The sequence below is a fragment of the Syngnathoides biaculeatus genome, chromosome 2 (assembly GCF_019802595.1).
Source record: "Syngnathoides biaculeatus isolate LvHL_M chromosome 2, ASM1980259v1, whole genome shotgun sequence".
Taxonomy (NCBI): Eukaryota; Metazoa; Chordata; class Actinopteri; order Syngnathiformes; family Syngnathidae; genus Syngnathoides; species Syngnathoides biaculeatus.
In genome coordinates this window covers 15747872-15770402 of record NC_084641.1, presented here as the reverse complement: position 1 = coordinate 15770402, position 22531 = coordinate 15747872, and the positions used below count along the sequence as shown (strand labels likewise).

At 41.0% G+C, this 22531-nt stretch overlaps 1 protein-coding gene across 1 annotated transcript; it reads left to right on the top strand.

Annotated features, from left to right (window-relative positions):
* The first annotated feature begins 575 nt into the window (after nucleotides 1-575).
* On the top strand, nucleotides 576-15454 carry slc15a1b (solute carrier family 15 member 1b). The gene is made up of 23 exons (XM_061808637.1): nucleotides 576-682; nucleotides 866-900; nucleotides 1677-1761; nucleotides 3277-3418; nucleotides 3496-3615; nucleotides 3688-3787; nucleotides 4945-5035; nucleotides 5144-5227; nucleotides 5599-5681; nucleotides 5796-5882; nucleotides 7296-7385; nucleotides 7481-7525; nucleotides 7602-7634; nucleotides 7709-7797; nucleotides 10571-10652; nucleotides 11148-11264; nucleotides 11338-11478; nucleotides 11558-11604; nucleotides 11688-11795; nucleotides 11896-12010; nucleotides 12085-12222; nucleotides 13271-13378; nucleotides 13472-15454. Exons 1-23 carry the CDS (start codon nucleotides 676-678, stop codon nucleotides 13709-13711), a joined length of 2187 nt encoding a protein of 728 aa, XP_061664621.1. The 5' UTR covers nucleotides 576-675; the 3' UTR covers nucleotides 13712-15454.
* The last annotated feature ends 7077 nt before the right edge of the window (nucleotides 15455-22531 follow it).

The window sequence follows — 22531 nt, the reverse complement described above, 5'->3', positions numbered from 1 at the left end:
TCCATTGCAACGTCTCCAGCTTTTTTGACTTGCTACTCTGCTATCTTGACACTTTCACCTCAGTGGTAAATGTGGACAAAAAAATGTTGTGCAGGTTGTGAACTGAACGGAACAAACTGAACTCTTGGTGAATGGCTTCCAAAAACGGTTCCATCCCAAATTCCCGCATAAATCAAATTGAACCTCTGACAGTGATTATTAAAATGACACTTTCAATAGGTCCCTTGCTGTGGTGGCTGCTCGGACACTAATTAAGTAGCACTATCATTTTAAGAGCAATTTCCAACCACTCTTTTAGCGCTGTCTGGAAAGGGTAAACCCAAATTTGCAGCACGCTAAAGACTGCATGTTTTGAGATTATTTGAATGACTGTGTTACACAAAGTCCACACGTGCAAGTCCACTACACCCATGCAGAAATGAGATGCTTGCACGTTGATACTGGGAATGCTCGGCCAGTATATAACCTCCCTTATCTCCACATTTTCCTTGATAACGAGTGTACACGGCTCATCCACGTGCATTTTTAGTTTGCGACATGCGCTCAAGCTTTATTGGCAGACAAGAAGTTATAAAGGCTCACCTTCCTTCATCTTGAGCTGCACAATTTAGGAGACTTGATTTCTTGAGGAATTTGAGCGGAGAGGGCAGACGATCTCGCTGTACGCATTCTGCCATGGGAGGTGAGTCTCATTAAAATGGTCACTGAGTAAGATTATCAATAGGAAAATGGAATGTATACTCATGGGTGATACGTGTGCTTTACACAGTATTTTCAAATGAATAAAATGAATACGTACTCCTGCATAGACGGTTTAATTTTTGAAAATGTATTTATCTCTTACTATACATTTTTACTTTTACAGGTAAAGATGAAATGGGGAAGCCCAAGTCGAAAAGTGTAAGTTTACAATATTCTTTAGATATTGTACAAAATATCCACTGTCAAAATATTTGAAATATGGATTGTTATACAGGGCGGCACGGTGGGCCAGCTAGTAAAGTGTTGGCCTCACAGTTTTGAGGTCCCGGGTTCAATCCCGGACCCGCCTGTATGGAGTTTGTATGTTCTCCCTGAGCCTGTGTGGGTTTCCTCTGGGTACTCCGGCTTCCTCCCACATCCCCAAAACCTGGAACATTAATTGGACACTCTAAATTGCCCGTAGGTGTGGTTGTGAGTGAGAGTGTTTGTCGCTATGTGCCCTGCTTAGCCAGTTCCGGGTGTACTCTGCCTCCTGCCCGTTGACAGCTGGGATAGGCTCCAGCACTCCCGTGACCCTCGTGATGATAAGCGGATAAGAATATGGATGGTAGGATGGACGGATGGATTGATGGATGGATGGATGGATGGATGGATGGATAGATAGGCCGCAATGTGTAGCCTGATGCAGTGTGTGCATTGTCCCTAAGTGTGATTGTGAGTGCGGCTATTTATTTCCAAGTACCCTGCGATTAGCTGGCAACCAGTTCAGGGTGTACCCCGCCTCCTGCCCGTTGACAGCTGGGATAGACTCCAGCACTCCCCGCGACCCTCGTGAGGATAAGCGGCAAAGAAAATGGATGGATGGATTCTTATACATTGTGCTGAAAAGGAACAAATAAACACTTATTTCTCTACTATTAGCACGTCTGGCATCACTGAAGGGAGAATAACGATATAAATGTCATCTCTTCCAGATTTTGGTGTGTGGATACCCACTCAGCATCTTTTTTATTGTGGTCAATGAGTTCTGTGAGCGGTTCTCGTACTATGGCATGCGAGGTGAGTTGTTGACATAAATCTCAAGTGGAAACAAACGTAATGGTTAAAAGAATAATCTAGATCATACTAGTCTAGTCTGGATTGGATTAAATCTCGAAATTGAGTATTTCAAACCAGGATCTGTGATTCCGATCCTGGTCGGATTAGGATACAGATTTGGTAATCCAATCCTAGCCAGACGCCTGATCAAATGCTGCTTTGGGGTATTTCAAAATTCCAAGGTGGGGATTGGCCCAGTCATAGTTTGGATGCTAAAGATTAAAGTTATTCTGATCTTTTTGGAAGAGTTGATCTCAAGAAAGCGTGCAAGGTGGATATGGAGAAATGATCGGGCACACTGAATACATTGTTACTAACGAACACTGACAGGCGAGACGGAAGGGTTCTAATGAAATAACTATTCCATTTCAAATCTTAAATTGTTCGTGAAAAAGAGAACAGATAAAACCTGGAATGTTAGAATACAAAATATACATTAATCACCATCATTAGAATAAATGAAACAACAAAAATATGGGCCTAAAGTCCAAACCAGTTCCACTATGGAATTCAACTCAAAATAATTTCACCAAATATTATTGTTAAAATAACATCCCCATCCTGAGCATGAGGCTTCGGCAGTGATTTTCAAACTGTGCCACGAGTACCACGAGTGATATGGGGTGCCTACTAGTGGTACAAAAAAGCATTACTCCCCAAGTACCTGTATTGAACCTTTGTAAGGTCAATACAGTACATCTGAATCTTTAAGTGCTTATTTTTAAATATTTATTTTTGTACCATTTTGATTTGACTTGTTTATGTGAAATCCATTTCATTTTTATCATTAATGTGGTACTGTGCTGTATTTTCTATATTTAAGTGTATTTTTCAAACCCCACAATGTTACCGTTTTTTTATAAGAATAAATTCACAATTTTAAGAAAAAAAAAAAACCAAACAAACAAAACCTCTTTCCCGTTTTCATCAACTCTTATGCACACCACGCTGCGGTAGTTTAATGTTGATCTTTATACTGGTACTTGGGGATTTTTTTTTAAAGAGGTAGATGTAAACATTCACAAACAATAGCCTACGTAAAATGTTATTTTGGTCAGTCAATCCAATGCTAAATGTTATTAACATCTTTACTTGACATTATCAGAAACTTTAATCCAGGCGACATGTTTGAGAAGGCTAAAGGCACCTTGATGAATAGCCGAATCAAAACTTAACAGGTGAAGTGTAAAAATATGAGTGGGATGATCCCTCGGAGTCGAAGCTTCTCAGAGAGCTCAAATCTCTCTTTTGGAATCCTCACGTTGTTGTAGCCATATGAGACAGATCCAATTTGAAAGTTCTCTGAAATATGAAGACAAAATGGATGACAATATCTGCATTATTCTGATCCAGATTCTTGTTTTCCTCAAATACAGGGCCCAGAAGATTATATTAGACATATTTGCTGAATACAGATGTCATTTGTTCATGTTTTGAAATCATTCTGAAATGCCTTGAATCCTTCCCCATATACAGCTGTGCTGGTGCTTTACTTTAAGTACTTTCTGAGGTGGGATGATGACTTTGCCACCACAATCTACCATACCTTTGTTGCCCTGTGCTACCTGACCCCAATCCTGGGCGCCATTGTGGCCGATTCATGGCTGGGCAAGTTCAAGTGGGTTTCATGGCACTTCCTGTTGTCGCAATCAGAGCGCAAGAGTCCATAGCTTTCTTACGCTTACCTCCTTGCAGGACTATCGTGTACCTGTCCATTGTGTATTCTTTGGGGCAGGTTGTCCTGGCGGTCAGCGCCATCCACGACATCACAGACACCAACATGGACGGCACCCCTGACAACATGGCCTTCCACGTGTAAGCATTCAGGCGTTGTGTCACACAGCTCCTGAAACAAATGAAACCTGACCACCTGCATTCTTCCCTCAGAGCTCTGTCCATGGTGGGTTTGCTTCTTATCGCCGTGGGAACAGGAGGCATCAAACCTTGTGTTGCTGCCTTTGGTGGAGACCAGTTTGAAGACCATCAGGTAGCGTCGTCTTTAATGGAACATGACCTGAACCCCAAGTCCAAACCAGGGGTGTCCGAATTTATAATTCCAAGGGCCGCATACAGAAAATTGGAGGATGTAAGAGGCTCTATGACAGGAATCTCATTTTCCTTTCGGCTTGTCCCATTAGGGGTCCCCACAGCTTGTCATCTCAGATGAACGCAAATTTGTTTGGCACAGTTTTACGCCGGATGCCAGCCTCTTTGACAGGAATCTTCCCCTTTAATCTGTATAGTGTTTAAGCCAAACCATTAGTGTAAATAAACATATGCTAGGCCATTATATATTATTTTTGTGTGCATTGTATCACCCCTGTAGCACTGTAAGCAGGGGCAGAATCCCATTTGTACATTCAGAACCAAAATAAGAGCAGTATGTACAAAGCTCACAGGAACAGAAATTGGAGAAATAAACCACGATTCGCACTGAGTGAATTCAACCTTGGTTTCTGACTTTAAAAAAAGAAAAAAAAATTCTCGAAATCTCCCAGCCACATGTGAGAAAATGTTATGTTCTGGGCCAGACCTGCAAAATGTTGCTTTGGTGATGTTTTTTTTGTTCCAGCTGGTCCTGAACACTTTTAAGAAAACAATATGTGTCAGCACAAAACCAAGTTTTTGCTAGAAAAATGTTAGGGAATGACTAATAGAGCATCTGAACTTTATTTCGGTCTCGTTTGCGACACTTTGGTACATGCCATCGAATGCGAAAGATCAGACGTTTGGCCATAGTTTTAACTCTTCCCAACTTAGCCCTTAGACATTGGAGGCAAATATTTCATACCAATGTCATTGGTCCAAATATCTTCAACAAAATGTAGTTGCTGATTTCTGATTAAATGTTGTACTAAACCCATTTGTCATTTGAAAACACAAATGCTGCTTGTAAAGCATACCTGCAGAATACACGTACACACAATACATGTTTTGACCAGGGCAAGGTGTGATTATTATCTCATTAACTGACTTATCAGAAGCTCGTCAGCATTTTCTTGTCCTGAGTTCTTTACTTACAAAGAGGAACCTTGGTCTCATTGAATAGAGAACCTTGTCCAAGGCCAAATACAAAGTTTACTGAAGGTTGCTTAAGAGCGCTTCTTTTTAATATGTACATTTTCATCATCCTGTCTTCAATAGGAGAAGCAGAGAAGCACCTTTTTCTCCATTTTCTACCTGTCCATCAATGCAGGCAGTCTGTTGTCCACTGTCATTACTCCTATCCTCAGAGGTATTCATGGAGATATAAAAAGGAATGCACAAATTACAATGTTGATTAGTGAGATGCAATAATGCATTTCGTGTGTGTGTGTGTGTGTGTGTGTGTGTGTATTTGTAGCTCAGGACTGCGGGATCCACAGCCAACAGAAATGTTACCCGCTAGCCTTTGGTGTCCCTGCAGCCCTCATGGTCGTCGCTCTGAGTAAGAATCCTTTCAAGAGTGTCCCATGTTAAAGCAAGAATATATCTGATACAAGATTGCACTGTTGGCAGTTTTATTTATTTATTTTTTGTACTTTTTGTTTAATGTCAGGGAAAGAACCTGATATAAAACAGTTTGCAATACAAAGTCAGATGCCTATGGCAGCTCGGGTCAAAATTGAGAGGGGTTATTTTTCCATTCAAAACTGTCAGCATTTAAAGTTAACCGCAATGACTCTTTTGACCCCATTGACCCTGTGGAAAAATTTCCAATGCAATGTGAGAAAAGATCGTGTAACTTTTTTTTTCACAGTGTCTCAGTGCGAATTTGTTTGTGTTTACTTGTGTGTTTGTGTGTGTGTGCGCATACAGTTGTGTTCATTGTGGGAAGTGGAATGTACAATAAAACCACTCCTCAGGGAAACATCATGGTAAAAGTCTGCAAATGCATCGGGGTATGTGCACATTCCAAAACTACAACTTTTGTCTACCTGGTTGAACGAAACATTTATGTTTTTCTTTTTAATCTGCACAATGCATTTTCATGGAATTGTTTCCCTTCCTTGCAGTTTGCCATCAGTAACCGCTTCAGGCATCGTCATCCAGCATACCCGAAAAGAGAACACTGGATGGACTGGGCTGAAGAAAAATATGATGTAAGACCAAAGAATTCACACATTAAATTTATTGAGGAACTACAATGAAATCACAAAAAATCCTGGAAATTGTGTTTGAATTTGCTGAAATAGCAATGAAAAAAAAAGATTGAAGACAGGACATTCTTCTAACCGTAATATTGTAACAATCCCCAGATACCATCCAAATATGGCCTCTAGTCACTAGAAACAGTATAAGATGTGATCAGAGTGGAGGATGGCTCAGGTGGTAGAGGAGTGGTCTCTCCACCATGTGAAATATCCTTGAGCATGTACTGAACCCTTAGTTGCCCCTGACACTGCATCATAAATACGATAGTTGAATACGGAGACTTAAAGATCTTTGAGTACCTTGACAGGAGAAAAACACAATATAGGCCTCCTGTTGCAGCTTGAGATATGAGTGACCAAACGTTCAAGTTTATTGACATATGAGATGTTGTTTGACTGATTTTTTGGGATCTTACATGTGCACACATTTGAAATAAAAGCACTGTATGGTGGCAGTTAACTCAATTCACTTCACATCAAAGCGGCACTTTGGCAGATAGGGAACAATTCTCCCCAAAATTTGCTCTTGAATTGTTAAATGCCACTCCTAGCTGAGGTTTACTGTCAAACTAAACACCAAAAAAAGGTTGTGAACGCGTTGTGAATTTACAACTGCCACACAGCTTTGCATTCTGAAAGTCCACTTAGCTTAATCCTGGCATTCATTCATTCCTTCATTGTCCATCCTATCCTCACCGCCATGCTGGAGCCTATTCGGGCTAACTCTTTGTGAGAGGCAGTCGGTGTATAACCTGAACTGGCCGGCAGCCAATTGCAGGGCACATGTAAACAACCATTCACATTCACATTGATATAATCACACCTTCCATCGTTTTAGAATATGGGAGGAAGTCGGCGCACCCAGAGAAAAATAATGCAGGCAGAGGGAGAACATGCAAACGCTACACAGCCGAGGCTGGGTTAAGCCCAGGTCCTCAGAAGTGTGAGGCAGATGTGCTAACCAGTCACTCACTGTCCCCTTCCTGCTAAAAAACAATCCAAAGTGCAATAGACGGCTTAACGGATATCATCAACATTGCTGTTTTCGCCTTTTGACAACACAAAGAGTGAAAGCAGCACATGTAGACAGACAATACGATGGATTCACGAGCATGAGTATTCCTTGTCATGTGTGAAAAACAACTTTACTGCATCTTACTGAGGAGCTGTGATTGTCTCCATGTATATTTAGATTGCACGCACACCAGAGGGAGCAGCGCAACGTCCTTTTACCATCCATCTCGCTGGATGGAAAAATACCTCACCTGACCCAAACAAGCCAATTATATTTGTCCCTGGGCTTTTTTGGTTTTGTTTTATCATAACATTCAAAAATAACATTCATCCTCCTGCTTCTTGTAGAAACTTCTGATAGCCCAGGTGAAGATGGTGGTTAAGGTGCTTTTCCTCTACATCCCTTTACCAATGTTCTGGGCTCTCTTTGACCAACAGGTGACTACCTAAACCCTCCCACCTATCTTAGTCCAGTACTAAGGGAGAAAACAGGAGTAGTTCCGCATTTAAGAAAAAGTGTGTGTCCTCCACAGGGCTCAAGATGGACCCTGCAGGCGACCACCATGAATGGTGACTTTGTAAGTCCTGAGTGAGTGGAATCCCTGATTTAGTTGTCCCACAACCTATGCTTATAGATCTATCTCTTCTCAACAGGGAATCCTTGTTATCCAGCCTGACCAGATGCAGGTGAGCTCTTTTGTCAGTTATCTTTGTCGGAACATTTTTGGAGAAATTTGAGCAAGTCAAATGTGGCCCACCAGACGGTGAATCCCATCTTGATTCTAATTTTGGTGCCGGTTGTGGACAGCGTGGTCTACCCACTCATCTCCAAGTGCAAGTTAAATTTCACGTGAGTGTTGCAGTCATGTTCAATGCCAACAAGCAGTCTACAGGTCTCCTTTCACATTGGTGACAAATAAAGCATACTGGGATCCTTTTATTGATCAAGGACTTCAGTTCCTACTGCACAGACGTATCCGTAATTTGTCAGAAATTGCTATGTCTTTCACTGTCCATAATAATTTTCACAGTAAATATTTCAATGAAATAACACTTTGAGGCCATAAATTCAAAACCATGAAATAAAAACCATGAAGCATGGTGAACTGACCATACGGCACAACGTGACAAATGCATTTCTATGCAACTGCACAAATGAAATGTGTTGGTAACCTCATCCAGGACGCCCTCATATTTAAGGGTCGTCAAAGTCAGCTCAGGTAAGTTCTAACTCAATGGTTCTCCCCCCCTAAAAAGTTCAACATTCAACATTAGCAATATTCAAAATATGTCAGTGCAGTAGGCCCAAGTGCCGCTGAAAACAAACAGAGGTTATTCCTAAAAACTATATTTAATATTATTGTGAGATTATTGTAAGATGATGCAGTTTGAACATGAACGCGGCGATTAAATACTGGATAAGAAAATTGAACAAAATGTATCTGAAGAGCAATTAAATTAAAAATTGCAAAATTGTACCGAAAAAGTGTTGTTAAAGGTCAAATGCAAGTGTACTGAACTTAAAGACCCTGTAAAGTGAATTCAGAGATTTGTTTCTAAATAGCGGTAAATTTTACATGAGAATAGTATAGGACATTTAGGAGGGCAGCAGAACAGCGGTTAGGTGTCCCATTGGTGTGTCAGAAGAATTTAAAGTGGAGGTGGGACTGCATCAGGGATCCACGCTGAGCCCCTCCCTGTTTGCGGTAGTAATGGATAGGCTGACAGATGAGGTTAGACTGGAAGCCCCTTGGACTATGATGTTCGCAGATGATATTGTGATCTGCAGTGAAAGCAAAGAGCAGGCGGAGGAACAATTAGAAAGATGGAAGCATGCACTGAAAAGGAGAGGAATGAAGATTAGCCGAAGTAAGACAGAATATATGTGCGTGAATGAGTAAGGTGGAGGGAGTAGAGTGAGGTTACAGGGAGAAGAGATAGCGAGGGTGGAGGACTTCAAATACTTGATGTCAACAATACAGAGCAACGGAGAGTGTGGAAAAGAAGTGAAGAAACGGGTCTAAGCGGGGTGGAACAGTTGGTGGAAGGTGTCTGGTGTTCTATGTGACAGAAGAGTCTCTGCTAGGATGAAGGGCAAAGTCTATAAAACAGTGGTGAGGCCGGCCATGATGTACAGATTAGACACGGTGACACTGAAGAAACGACAGAAAGCAGAACTGGAGGTTGCAGAAGTGAAGATGTTGAGGTTCTCGCTTGATGTGGACAGGTTGGATAGGATTAGAAATGAGCTCATTAGAGGGACAGCCAAAGCTGGATGTTTTGGAGACCAGGTTAGAGAGAGCAATCTGTTCAGAGGGGAGAGAGTGAGCATGTTGTTAGAAGGGTGCTGAGGATGGAGCTGCCAGGCAAAAGAGGGAGAGGAAGACCAAAGAAAAGATTGATGGATGTTGTGAGGACAGTGGGTGTTAGAGAAGAAGATGCACGAGATAGGCTTAGATGGAAAAAGATGACATGCTGTGGCGACCCCTGACGGAACAAGTCGAAAGGAAAAGAAGAAGAAGAAGATAGTGTACAATAAATGATGAGAAATGTGTAGACTGAGGGCTGTGTAGTCCTGAATTGTGCTTGTGTATTATGCTGTTTTTAACCATTTTAGCTTTCCTAACTTTTTTTTAATGTTGATCTTAGTATGAGTCACTCTTCCTCCACTAAGAAATTGAGCTACTTCCTTTGTGTCATCACTCATCTAGCGAGCTATTCTTCTTCTTTTTGTTCTTTTGCTTTCGGCTTGTCCCTTTAGGCGTCGCCACAGCGTGTCATCTTTTTCCTTCTAAGCCTATCTCGTGCATTTTCTTCTTTAACACCCACTGTCCTCATGTCCTCCCTCACAGCATCCATTACTTTGAAAATGTATTTTCCCTTGAGATAGTTTTCTTTTTTGTTTTTTCACAATCTTTAGACCGCCTCATTGTCAGCCATGAGTATGTGCACATAATGCAGAGAAATATGTAAAAGTGAAGGGTGGGCATGGGTTGGGGCAGGGATTTTTGAACGATTGATTGATTGACTGATTTTTTTTAAACGCTTGGAGACTGGCCTTTGTGGCTAAAGAGGCCACTTTAGAACACCTAGTTGTCAGCCATGTTGCGTGCATGTTAGAATGAGAAGAAACACAGCCAACATGTGGAATGGGGCTTCTTGCTTTAGAGAGCCTCGTTGTCATGATGTAAAAATGCTCTGTGAAGGCCAAGTGGGATAAAGTCCAGTCATGAGAGGCTGAAACATGTATATTAGTTATCAGCAGGCGTAAAAGATGTTAAAGGGAGAAGGATGCATTTTTGAAGATTGTAGTAGAGTTATTTTATCAACAGCTGACTTTTGGGTCTGGTGTTTTTTTTTTAATCACGTGTTCAGCAGACTCGTCCACAACGGCTTGAACATTCACGATTTTAAGGCCTCATTACATTTATTTGTTCTGGGATTGTCTGAGAGCAGTCCAGAGTAATTGACAGTTAAATGCATATAAACTGTATGTGAGTAGTGATTCTTTCATGTACCACTAGAGAGAGCTCAGGAGAATAACATGCTTTGAGTGGTCTGCAACCATGAAGAGGAAAGGTGAGTGGTTGGATATGAACGTACTTAATGTATACATTTTGCAGGCCGTTGAAGAGGATGACCGTCGGGATGTTCCTCGCCGCATTGGCGTTTGTTGCTGCAGGCCTGGTTCAGATCCAAATTGATGTGAGTGTGATAACTAGGAAAAAGTCACACACATAAAACCAGAGGTGGGAATGGTAACCAAATATTGAGGAGTAAAAATAAACTACTGAAACAAATTTGAATGCGAGTGACCTGGACGACATGTTTAACTTGGCCAGGTCATCATTGCAACAAAAAGGTGGTGAACTGGATTGACAGCGCCTGATGCAGAAGTCGAAAACCGAAGTCTATAAATAGATCGCTCATGCAGTTATTGGTAAATGAAATTAGCGAGCCGCATGTACTGCGGATCATTGTCACGGCAGAAAAGTACCATTTCTTTTTAACGTAAATACTCGAGTACTAGTTTAAAGTACGCTTCATTAAAACTACTCTGACAAATACAATCTATCCAAGATGTTAATTGAATAAATGTAACAGAGTAAAATTTAGCGCCTTCCCACCTACCTCTGCACAAATGCCAATATCTTTTCGCTCACACACACACACGCTCACCATTTTTCTCTTTACTTTTAGCAAACCCTGCCCACCTTCCCAGCGAGTACTGTGAGCCAAGCAAAGTTCCTCAACATGGTGAACAAGCCATTAGACATCAGGGCCGGGTCACAATCATTTAAGTTGGATGCTTTCACGGTATTTAAGCGCAAAGACGACACAATCCGGCAAAACAAATCGCCAGACCTACTGATTGATCCTCCTTCATCAGGCCAACAATGACTACCTGACCTTTGGCGAGTCATTTTTGGTGGAACTGGGCCCCGGTGCCATCTATCCTATCAGTTTAAGGGATGGGACCCGGAATACTTTGGTGATCCAGCAGGATGGGCCCCTGCCCCGGCCAGTCGTGGTAAGAGAGGCGAGCAGATGAGGTCAAGGAAGCATGTTCTAGAACTTGAATCTCTAAGTATACTTTTTCTTATCTCCAGTTTGAGGACATCAAAACCAAGCCGGAACAGGGTGCTAATGCTGTCAGGCGAGTTCAGGATTTGAGGTTGAGCTTGAGGTTTTACAATACTTTTGTCATATTGTTGTAACGCACGTGTTCTCCTTCTGCAGATTTTTCAATGGCCTTGATTCTGCTTTGAATATAACAGTTGGTAATCTGGACTTCAACTCTATCACTGCTTCAAACATGTCAAAATATGTGGCAGTACCACAGGGGAAGTACGCGAGCAGTTTTTATTTTCTATTCTCTTTTGCTCATCCATGAAAACCAATGAGAAATGGGCTTATTCTTGCAAAAAATGTGTCTTGTCACAATCAGCGCACAGTTTCTGATCAAGAACAATACAGGAGGCCAGTGCGTCTACAAGCAGCACCTCGGCTTCGGCAGCTCTTACACCTTGATCATCCCGCCCACTTTCACATTTGGACCAAATGTAACAACACATTTCATGACTCGTTTGTGTGCTGGGGTTTGTGTGCATCAGAGTGATTTGTTTGTGTCCTCCAGTGTGACAAGGATATCCGTCAGGTGAACGACATCAGACCGAACTCGGTCCACATGGCATGGCAGATTCCTCAATACTTCCTCATCACAGCAGGAGAAGTGGTCTTTTCTGTTACAGGCCTGGAATTCTCCTACTCACAGGTTTTCCAAAAACGGCTCAGACATTCCTTCCATTAAAACTACAGTTTGAACTCCGATCGCCAATTAATATTAAAACGGAAAGACAAAACTTGCTCTCACCCTTCAATGAAACGCCGGGCCATACATAGATGGGATGATGAACAGGAAGTAGGAGGAATACTTCTTTGCACAATTCAGTTATATTTAACTTGAAGTTCAATGCATTTGTATTCACCGTAATTTCCGGCCTGAAGAGCCCACCTGGTAATAAGCCTCACGCAGTACATTTGTAAAGGAAATACCATTTGGTACATACATACGCCGCAGCTGCGTAAAAGCCGCAAGTGCCCACATTGAAACCCACATTGAAACACGAGATATTTACAAAGAAAGAGGGTACACAGAGAGTTTAACGCGAACGCTAGCGCTGCGCTAATGCAAACGCTAACGCAAAAGCTAGCGCATCGCTAACAGGGCCGGACCGGTAAAAGCCACTTCTGTGGCACATATATTCCACCAGTCTCACTCTTACCATTTCTGCTCGAGTGCCCCCCTTGGGCCTAACCTGCCCAAATTAGCTGCATCACAGCATAAACCGCAGGGTTGAAAACGTGTGAAAAAAGTCACGGCTTATAGGACAGAAATTACCATAACCATGAAGAATCGATTGCGTTCAAAAATTCATTCAGGTCAAAATGGTATTTAACCATTTTTCCTTACACAGTTTAGTCATTAAAAGAGTAAATTTTTTTCTATATCTAAGTGTAAATGAAACATTTTTGGAATAAAACCTCTGTACCGGTTTTGAGTAACATTTGGTAGTACACGGCAAGCTCAGCGTTTTCGAGGTGGGACTTGGTGTATAAAATGTCAAAATCACTGACATACACCACACCTCGTGGCATAAAAGTACTTTATAGTACTTTTATGTTGGAACTCAAACAACTCTTTAACAGTGTGCCGGGGGCAAAAAACAAACTTAGTTTTTCTTCCGGCATGTTTTCCCTGATTATGTGGTACATCTTGCTGCTGAATAAATATGTCCAAAGTGTAACTTGTTCCTTCTCAGGCACCCAGCAACATGAAATCAGTGCTGCAGGCTGGTTGGCTGTTAACGGTTGCTGTCGGCAATATCATTGTGCTTATCGTTGCTGAGGCAGTAACACTTGAAGACCAGGCGAGTACACGACTTTGAAATATTAAAATACAGATATCGATGATAACAACAACAATAATGATAATAATAACGACAATTGATTGTCTTCGTCAGTGGGCTGAGTACATTCTCTTCGCGTCTCTGCTGGTGGGAGTGTGCATCAGCTTTGCCGTCATGGCCTATTTCTACACATACATTGACCCGACCAAGATCGAAGCTCAGTTCATAGAGCTTGAGCCCAAGGATAAGCAGAAGACGATGGATGGGAAAGACTCAGTTGAGCGTTATAATGAAGAGAAAAGTGCTGATTCCAGCTCGGATGATGAGGGAGAATTCACACAGACAAGGATGTAAATATAATAATCATCATAATAGAGACTCGCACCCACAGTATTGACCTCTTTTTTTTTTTTGTATTTAAACACGGCTTGGCTCTTTTTTCATTTGTTGAATGTCAGGAGTAACTTTGATCTGTGTTTGTTAATGATTCGCGATTCGCAGGAGGTAGGGTTTCCATCCTGTTGTATTGACTGCATTTTAGTTTGTCCTGTTACTGTAAATTTGCTATCAAAATGGCTTCTTTTGTACCGTGTTGTAACAATTCACCATTGGCATCTGTGTTTCTGTTTTTAATGTGCCCTGCAACTGATTGTAGGCATTGCATTGTCTTAGAGGCTGTTTTTAATTTACAGCGAATCACGTGTTTGCAATTGATTTTTGAGAACACTATTACGATGACTTGATTGTCACCCCCCCCCCCTGCCCCGTATATACATTGATACATTTTTTTTAAAAAGCATGAAATTGATATGCGTTCCGTTTTTACACGATATGCGAAAGCACTGTATGTATAAGGGCAGGTCGTTTGAGTGTGAACCAAAATCTGGCTCACGATCAGTGTCAGTGCAAGCTTGAATGCCACCCTGTGTGAGATGTCCCTTTGTCACCCCAAGCACCCCCACCCCACCCAATCCCACCACCAATGCACGCGCGCACACACACACACACACACACACACACACACACACACCACACACACACACACACACACGCGTCCATTAAGAGCACTCGCAGGTGGATTTTCATATTTTCTTTCATCTACTTCAACTTCAACTTTCAAATCACAATCAAATACGAATCCTGCAACAAAAGAGCCCATTTGAAATTAAAATTAATTTAAAAAATCTTACACTGCATACAAAACAACAGGTCCTTGTTGCAATAATTGTGAGTTTGTTTCCCACCATGCTCGCTTTCTTTTATCACTGCCTACATTGGTTCATCTCATTCAAAAGTGTCACCTTCTGGCGCTAGATGCAAAATTGTCTATGATGTCCTCGTATGATATCTGCTCCCAAACGGTGTGGCTGATGCCAACGGCGCTCCGACCAGTTAAATATTAAAATACACGATTCATTTATAAAACATAAATCAGTCAGAGGCTAATAAAGGAGACATTAAATGGGGTCATAATGCTAATAAATGTTACATGAGAGGTTATGGATGATTTTGAGTTGGAATCCCCTGTGCCCCTCTAATCCTAAGAATAAAGCACTTAGGTAGGTGCATCTTTTGCACATTCCTCCTCTTCTCCTTTTGCTTTGAAATGTCCTCTCCATGTTTACGACATGCCTAACCTACATTACCCCAAGAAGTTGTAAATTCCCTATACAAATGGTAATGTTTTTTTTTTTCGTTTTCTTCACCGCTTATCCTCATGAGGGTTGCGGGGAGTCCTTGAGCCTATCCCAGCTGTCAACGGGCAGGAGGCACAGTACACCCTGAACTGGTTGCCAGTCATTCGGAGGGCACACATTGAGACAAACAGCCGCACTCTCAATCACACCTAGGGGCAATTTAGAGTGTCCAATAAATGTTGCATGTTTTTGTAATGTGGGAGGAAACTGGAGTGGCCAGAGAAAACCCACGCAGGTACAGGGAGAACATGAGAACTCCACACAGGTGGGTCCGGGATTGAACCCGGGACCTTAGAACTCTGAGGCCAACGCTTTACCAGCTGCTCCACCGTGCCACCCTAATATTTTTAAATTAAAATCAAATTAATTTTTATTTTGGGAAACATTGCAAGCCTGTCGCGCCGTGTGGCCTCACGTAGGGCTTTATTTTTACGTTATTCTCTCATTTGCATTTACTTTATTTTTTTATTCAATGCTTTTGACTATTAGTGCAGTTGCCAATGTGTGTTGACTATTCCAATTGAAGTAAAACAATGTTTGTTTGTGGCAATATAATTTGTCTTTTAAGTGCAACTTAATACAGGACATGAGGAAAAAAAGGAAGGAAGATGTCTTTATAATTTTAAATATATTAAAAAAAATAGTAAATACATTTTTAAAAAAACATGATCATGTTTGTTGTCCAAATAGTTTGACAACACTAATGTAGCTTTTCAACGAAACAAAATTGCACGTAAGTAGTTTTCTGTAGTCATTTTGGTATGTTTTTGAGTAGGATTGTTGGGCCTTCACATTTTGACTGAAAAAAGAAATAAAATGCTTCCCATAGCATCCACCTGACAAAATGGCGACCAGGAAGGACTCCAAAATGGCCCTTGTTTATGGGCTGGGAAATGTAATATACGAGCGTTTGAATGGGCCCGCTCCCCTCGTGTCAAGCGGACTCTGTAATCACCCATTTATTTCCCTGAGGAAGAGCGGCGGACCAGTCAGCACATTTAGCATGATAGATGATGACAATCAGAGGCTTGAAGTTTGCTTTCCTTTTATTAGGACATTTTCTTTTGGTGCCAGCAGCATACTAGTTGTCATAAGTAGAGTTGTAGAAATAATGGAGCGGGTTCTCAACTATGACTGATGTACAGCGAACCCTCCAAATGTTGGATGCTTTTGACAATTTTGGGGTGCAGATTTTGGAAACTATCCTCTGTGCAACGTGCAATGTAAAAAGGTCGATGGAATGGAGTGTTAGAAAAACACTAAATATTATCGGTTAGAAGTTTGTATGTTCTCCCTCTGGCCACGTGGGTTTTCTCAGGGTTCTCCAAAACATTAATTGAAAACTATAAATTAAATGTGTGTGTGAATGGCTTCTTGTTTGTAAGTGTCCTGCACTTGACTGGTTTACAGTTCAGGGTGTACCCCACCTCTGAGCCAGATTTTAGATGGGACAGGCTCCACCACACCCGCATGAGGCATGGGGTGTGCTCTGCAAATCATTTTCACATCATCAATCACATTTTCTGTCTCTGACTAGTTGTTTTTTCTCACACATGGTGGTTTCTTACAAATCATGTTAAAAGTACAAAACAGAACCAGAGTATTCTGTCTCTCCCCCCCCCCCCCCCCCAGATAATCAATATATGACTGTTCGGTCAAATTGAAAGTTTTAAGCGATATGATGAAAAATGATATTTTGGGAAAATAGCCAACTCGCTTTTAAAGTTAAGTTTGACAGAGTGAAAAATGTGTGTTGGAGTGCGATTAGGGAGGTACAAGTCGAATAACTGGGTGAAATGATATCTTATGATACCTCATTAGTGGGGATACATTAATCACCGTGGGCTCATATTTGTCAGAAAAAATAATGACAGAACAATAAAGGAAGAAAAAGAAAAATATGTAAAATAGCTCCACAAAGCACTGCCACTATCTGCTTAACATCAGTTGCAATACTCGGGTACCAGCAGGGCCATAATTTTGTGTAACACAAAGGATACAGTATATAGTATAGCTGGTATCAGATGGGCCCATAGCTCAGTGGCTCGAGGATTGCTACCGTAAACCAGGGGTCGTGAGTTCGTATCCCAGAGGGACCTCCACTCCCTTGTGTCAGGAAGGGGATCTGGCATAAAAATTGTGCCAAACAAATATGTGCGTTCATCTGAGATGCCACCCTGTGGTGACCTCTAACAGGACAAGCTGAAAGAAACTTACTTACTGTTTTGTTGTACTATTGTATTGCCTGAATTCTGTGCAGGCAGCATGGATTCTATTCCAAATGCTCAACCTTGTGAATATGAGTGTGAGTGGTCTTTCAAAAGTGGCCTCCAACAGACACGTGAGCAGGGGAGTGTATCCTGGCTATCACCCATAGAGCTGTCATAAACTCTTAAATCATCCCTAACCCCCAACAGGGAAAGCGGGAGAAAGTTAATGATTATTACTGATGATTAACAATAAAAGATAATTCACTGCATTACACAAAATAAAACTACTGCTTGCCTTTCCGATGGCAAGACAGTGGAGGTTTTTTTTTTTTTTTTTTTTTGGACCATTTAGAATCTGACAGTAATGTCATGATGAGGTTTGAAGATCCTAAGCTATTCTTCTTTTGACAAGTTTATGAGATTCAGATTCAGAAATCAATGATAAGAATGCAAATATCAAGTCCGGTAACTGCATTAGATTAATGACAGAATACACGATGCATACTGATATTATCTGGACCACCACACAGATGGTTTGGGGGAATGTTTTAGTTCTGAGCCAATGCTTATTTCCCATGTTTTAAGGTCAGCAGAACTAATCAATAATCCATTCATTAATTTTCATAGTCGCTTATCCTCACAAGGGTCACAGGATTTCTGGAGGCTATCCCAGCTATCAGCGCGTAAGATGCAGGGTGCACCCTGAACTGGTTGCCAGTTAACCAATAATAATAATAATAATAATAATAATAAAAACATTGGGTATTATTATCACCTGTTTTTTAACCAGAAGTTATTGTCTAAGATAATTTTGTCAATTGTCATATTGGCTTGTAAATAATAAAATAAAATTCTTCTAAATTTGGCACAACACAAAGAAGAGTCTTGTTAACAACCCTGCCAATTTTAATTAAAATAATGACTATGTATATAGAATGAGTTGCTCAAAATGCAGGACGATCAAGCCTTTCCACTGAATTTTCTGAAACCACACCCCCAATCAACAAAATAAAGCACCAACAACCTTGAAAGACACGTACAATTTTGTCTTGCATATTTCTTAAGCCTTCACATAACTACATTTAAGATATAGCCACTTACTGTTTTCCGAGGCTAGAATATATTTCAACTGGTCGCCATGAAGCTTTTCCACGCCATGACAACGAGGCACTATAAGCAACCCTGCCAGCCTAAGGCCCAGGCCCCATGGTGGCCGTCAAATCGGACTTGAAAAAAAGAAATCTCGTCCTCACTCTTCCGGCTGTCAACGAGGCTCTTTAAATCAGCTGAGTACACGGACTCTCTGAAGGGAAGATACATTTTAGGGGTGTCGGCATAGCTAGCTAACTAGCTGCACATTGCAATTGCGCTAGATAAACACACATGCAAACGAAGGCTCAGGTTTTCATTTATTGGGGGACCGGTAACTCATGGTAGGCGCAAGTGGATCTCTGGGAAATCTTTTAGCCACACACCCCAAAAAAACGGTCAAAAAACATTTCAGGGTGTATATCCAGAACAGAGTGCTACACAGTTCTCAGTTGTTTAATGGTTTTCAGCAATTATCTCCAACATGTTTGATTTATTTAGAAACAAATCTCCAAATTTACTTTGTAAGGGTTAAGGTTTTAAGATGGCAAGGCTTATAGCGCTGGTGCATCTACGTCACCGAAATCATATAACTGGCCATACTTCCGGTCAAGAAAAGGAGTGTTCAATGCTAAGTCTGTTAAGACAAAACGAAAATACATCTCCCAGAGTTTTGGCCTATACCGTGAAACATTTAGAAGGTGACAATAAACGAAGGTACGTGGAAAAATAAGGGACACTTGGCATTGAGGACCCATATTTAATGCCGAAGTCGATGTTTTCGCCGATAAGAAAGTGAACTGTTAACGCGCTTCCCCTTGTCTTGGACAACTCGATCTACACTGGTGAGTAAGTCGTTGAGATTTACATGGAAGAGTGTGAAAGCATAGAAATGTCTGGACGCATACAAATACTTTGTTGCTGGATCTGTTCTCAATCAAGAATAAATCCCTCATAGTGATGGAGCCACTCAGATCTTTCAATGCAAATAACAATATTTAAATAAATGACCCCTGGTTTTACATAAACTCGCATTCATTAACTATGATTGGAAAAAAAAGACGGCGGGTTGACGAGTCGTGAACGCGGAAGCGTGTTGCGGCCACACGTTAAACTTCGGTAAACCTCTCCATGACATATGTTTTTTTTTTAGGACTCATTTGAGAACAATGCATATTAAAAAAATAAATAAAACATCGGTCAGGGAGAGGTTTACTGAATATTAACATGTGGCCGCAAAATGCTTCATGTACGTGACTCAAAATGCTTCATGTACGTGACGCATTGTTCTCAAATGAGCCAACTTCGCATTATAAATATTTTTTGGTAATTTAAGATTGAGAAGAATAAATCTTACCTGAAGTGAAGTGATCGCTACACAGTCGTGTGTATTTTGTTGGGCATCATCCATCACGTTTAATTGTCGAAATCCATCAATCTTTTCTGGTCTTTTCAGCTGCTATTCCATAGAATAATCTCTTTGAATATCTGTCTCGTCTGTTGTGACAACCAACAGCACAACAGGTCTCGGGTGTTGTAAATATTCTCCTCCGGTTCAATGTCTCCCACAATGTCGAGCAGCTCTGTTTGACCGGCAATATGACGCCGTGAAAATGGTGACGTCACGTGCACGAGCTCTATACCCTGAAACGGATTCTTTCCACATTACTCTACCCTCGTGTTTTAAGCGTAAATCAGAGCTGTTCATATCATATTTGACCTCAGATGTTCCTCTGCATAACCATTCTTATCTGCCAGCTTGTATTTTAGAACAAAGAGACAGAACATATAGCTTTTCCAAAACCCTCCTGTTCAAAAGCAACTCGGAGATGCTTTTGACAGTTCTGTTTGATTTTTGTAGACCGCAATGCGGGCCTCTTGCAAGCCATAATATAAAAAAAGGAGAAAAAAAAAAACAGAGGGCGTGGGAGATGACACGTGGGAATTCCAATAGGGACCAGCCGAGTCAACGCTTAAAAATGGATGAGACAAATATTCAAAAGACATAACACACTTTTGGAGCGCTGACACCCCCCCCCCTGCCCCCCAACCCCACCCCTGTGGATACATGGATAATTACATGCCCACTGGAGATGTAAAAAGCTTATATGTGAGAAGGTAATGAAGGAGGCTATAAAAGAAGTCATCAAAAGGAATACTTAAAATAGGACCTACAGAAATCAAAAGATTTGCTGGGTAAAAAAAAAAAAAAAAAAACGGGGAAAAATAGTTGGGGGGGGGGCTGCTGCTTCTGAAGTAGCCCTGCGGTTGTGATGCTCTCAGTTAAACCTCCCAATTTTGGACTATGTGGTGCATCAGTGTTTTTTTAATCAGGTCTGTTAGCTCACTGAGTGGGCGTGAACACTGGGAAATTTGCTTTAGGGGATGTAATTATATAATGAAAGCCATTGATACAGAAAGAAATGTGTCCGCTTGCTGAGATAGGAATGTTCCAATGTCCTGACATTGGAGTGTCAGAGTGTGTTCAGTACCCATTCAGTGAAAGTGCAACTATTAGAGTGAATGATAATCTGAGTCTGCATGTGCTCTGCGACTGGCTGGCGAGCAGTCCAGTGTGCAGTCCATCTTTTGCCTGATGCCAGCTGGGATAGGCCCCAGCTCCCCGTGACCCTGGACAGGATAAGCGGTCCAGAAAACAGATGGACGTTTGCAGTCAATTGGATGTCACCCCTGCAGGGGGAGCTGAGAAACAAAGAAATAATTGGTCCAACAAACCGGTTAATGCTTGAACCTGAATTGAATAGCGCCTTTGCAGTTAGTTAGCTTTACCATAGATTTATTGATAACGTTTGTGCTACCTTGTATAAATTGAAATTCGTCTAGTGTCCTCAGGGTCCTTTGCTCTAATTTCCTGTTGAATTTGTCCTTCAGCCAAACACAAAACCCCATAATAGTGCCGATTATACCCCACACCATAATGCACATTGTAATATACGCCATACAACACGTTTCAAGGTCAAAAAGTTATTTACTGTAAATATAGAACAATATTTGCCAGTCAACTGCCATTATGTCTTCCCTCCATATACTCATTTACTCACATGGTCTATATATGCAGGACAAAAATAAAAATCATTAATAATTACATTCAGATATATTGCATTGTATAAACAACAAATTGAGTTTCAAACCGTTCACTGATATCGACACACCGAGCTGTGGCCATGAAATTGACTCATCATCCATCTAAAAGTATCTCAGAGGCCTTTTCCATAAAAAAAATCAATGATTTATGGTTGCTGGTGCAATCATTGTGGGAACAAGAGCGTATTGATATAAATGTTCCCCGAGTCGCCGGAAACACATTAACATCCTTTAAACTCTGCAAAATTCTACTCAATGAAGTCAATCGTGATAATATGTATAGTATGCACACACAGCCAGCCTTTTTAAACTTTTTATCTACACAAGTATCATTTTTCTTTTCTTTGAATCAATTGCAGTCACGAATGGTGAAGTGGAACACATCCATATTAATATTAATCTCAAACAATTTTTTGATTTGTTTCCCAGGTGAGCCAAAATAGAGAAAAATTACTCAAGGCTTCATTATTAAGCAAGTAACACTTTTTACGCAGACTGTATTTGTTATTTCTTATTATAAAAAGTGCCAAATAGTCCTTCATGTTGTGAAAGGAATTGAAAAAAAAATAGAACCTTTCAAGACAATCATTGTTCTGTTAGAAAAAAAATCATGTGTGGCATTAAAAGAACAATTCTGATTGAAGGTACGTTCAGGAAAGTTTCTGTGTTTTTCAGGAGCAGCCATTAAAAGGCCAACAAGCAGATACTTGTAGTTGCTGATGTGTCTGCAATTCCAAGATACTCTCAATGCAAGACCTTCAAACAAGCATTTTGACCTCCCTGAGCTCTGCAAATCAGGAGACAAATTCTCAAAAATGTTTTGATTCACTCGTTATATCTACGAGAGTGTAGACCTCCAAACAGCAACTCTGGGAAACAATTCTTGCAACCAATCTATGGATGAAAGTTGAAAGGTGAATGTTGAGTACATGCTTCTATGTAAACATGAAACCTGACTGGCAAAATACCTAAAGCATTTTTTTTAACCCAAAAGTAAAGTTTTGTTGTTGTTGTAGTTGTACATACAAATTTGCAACACTGTGATTTCTTTCTTTTTTGATATCCCCCCCCCA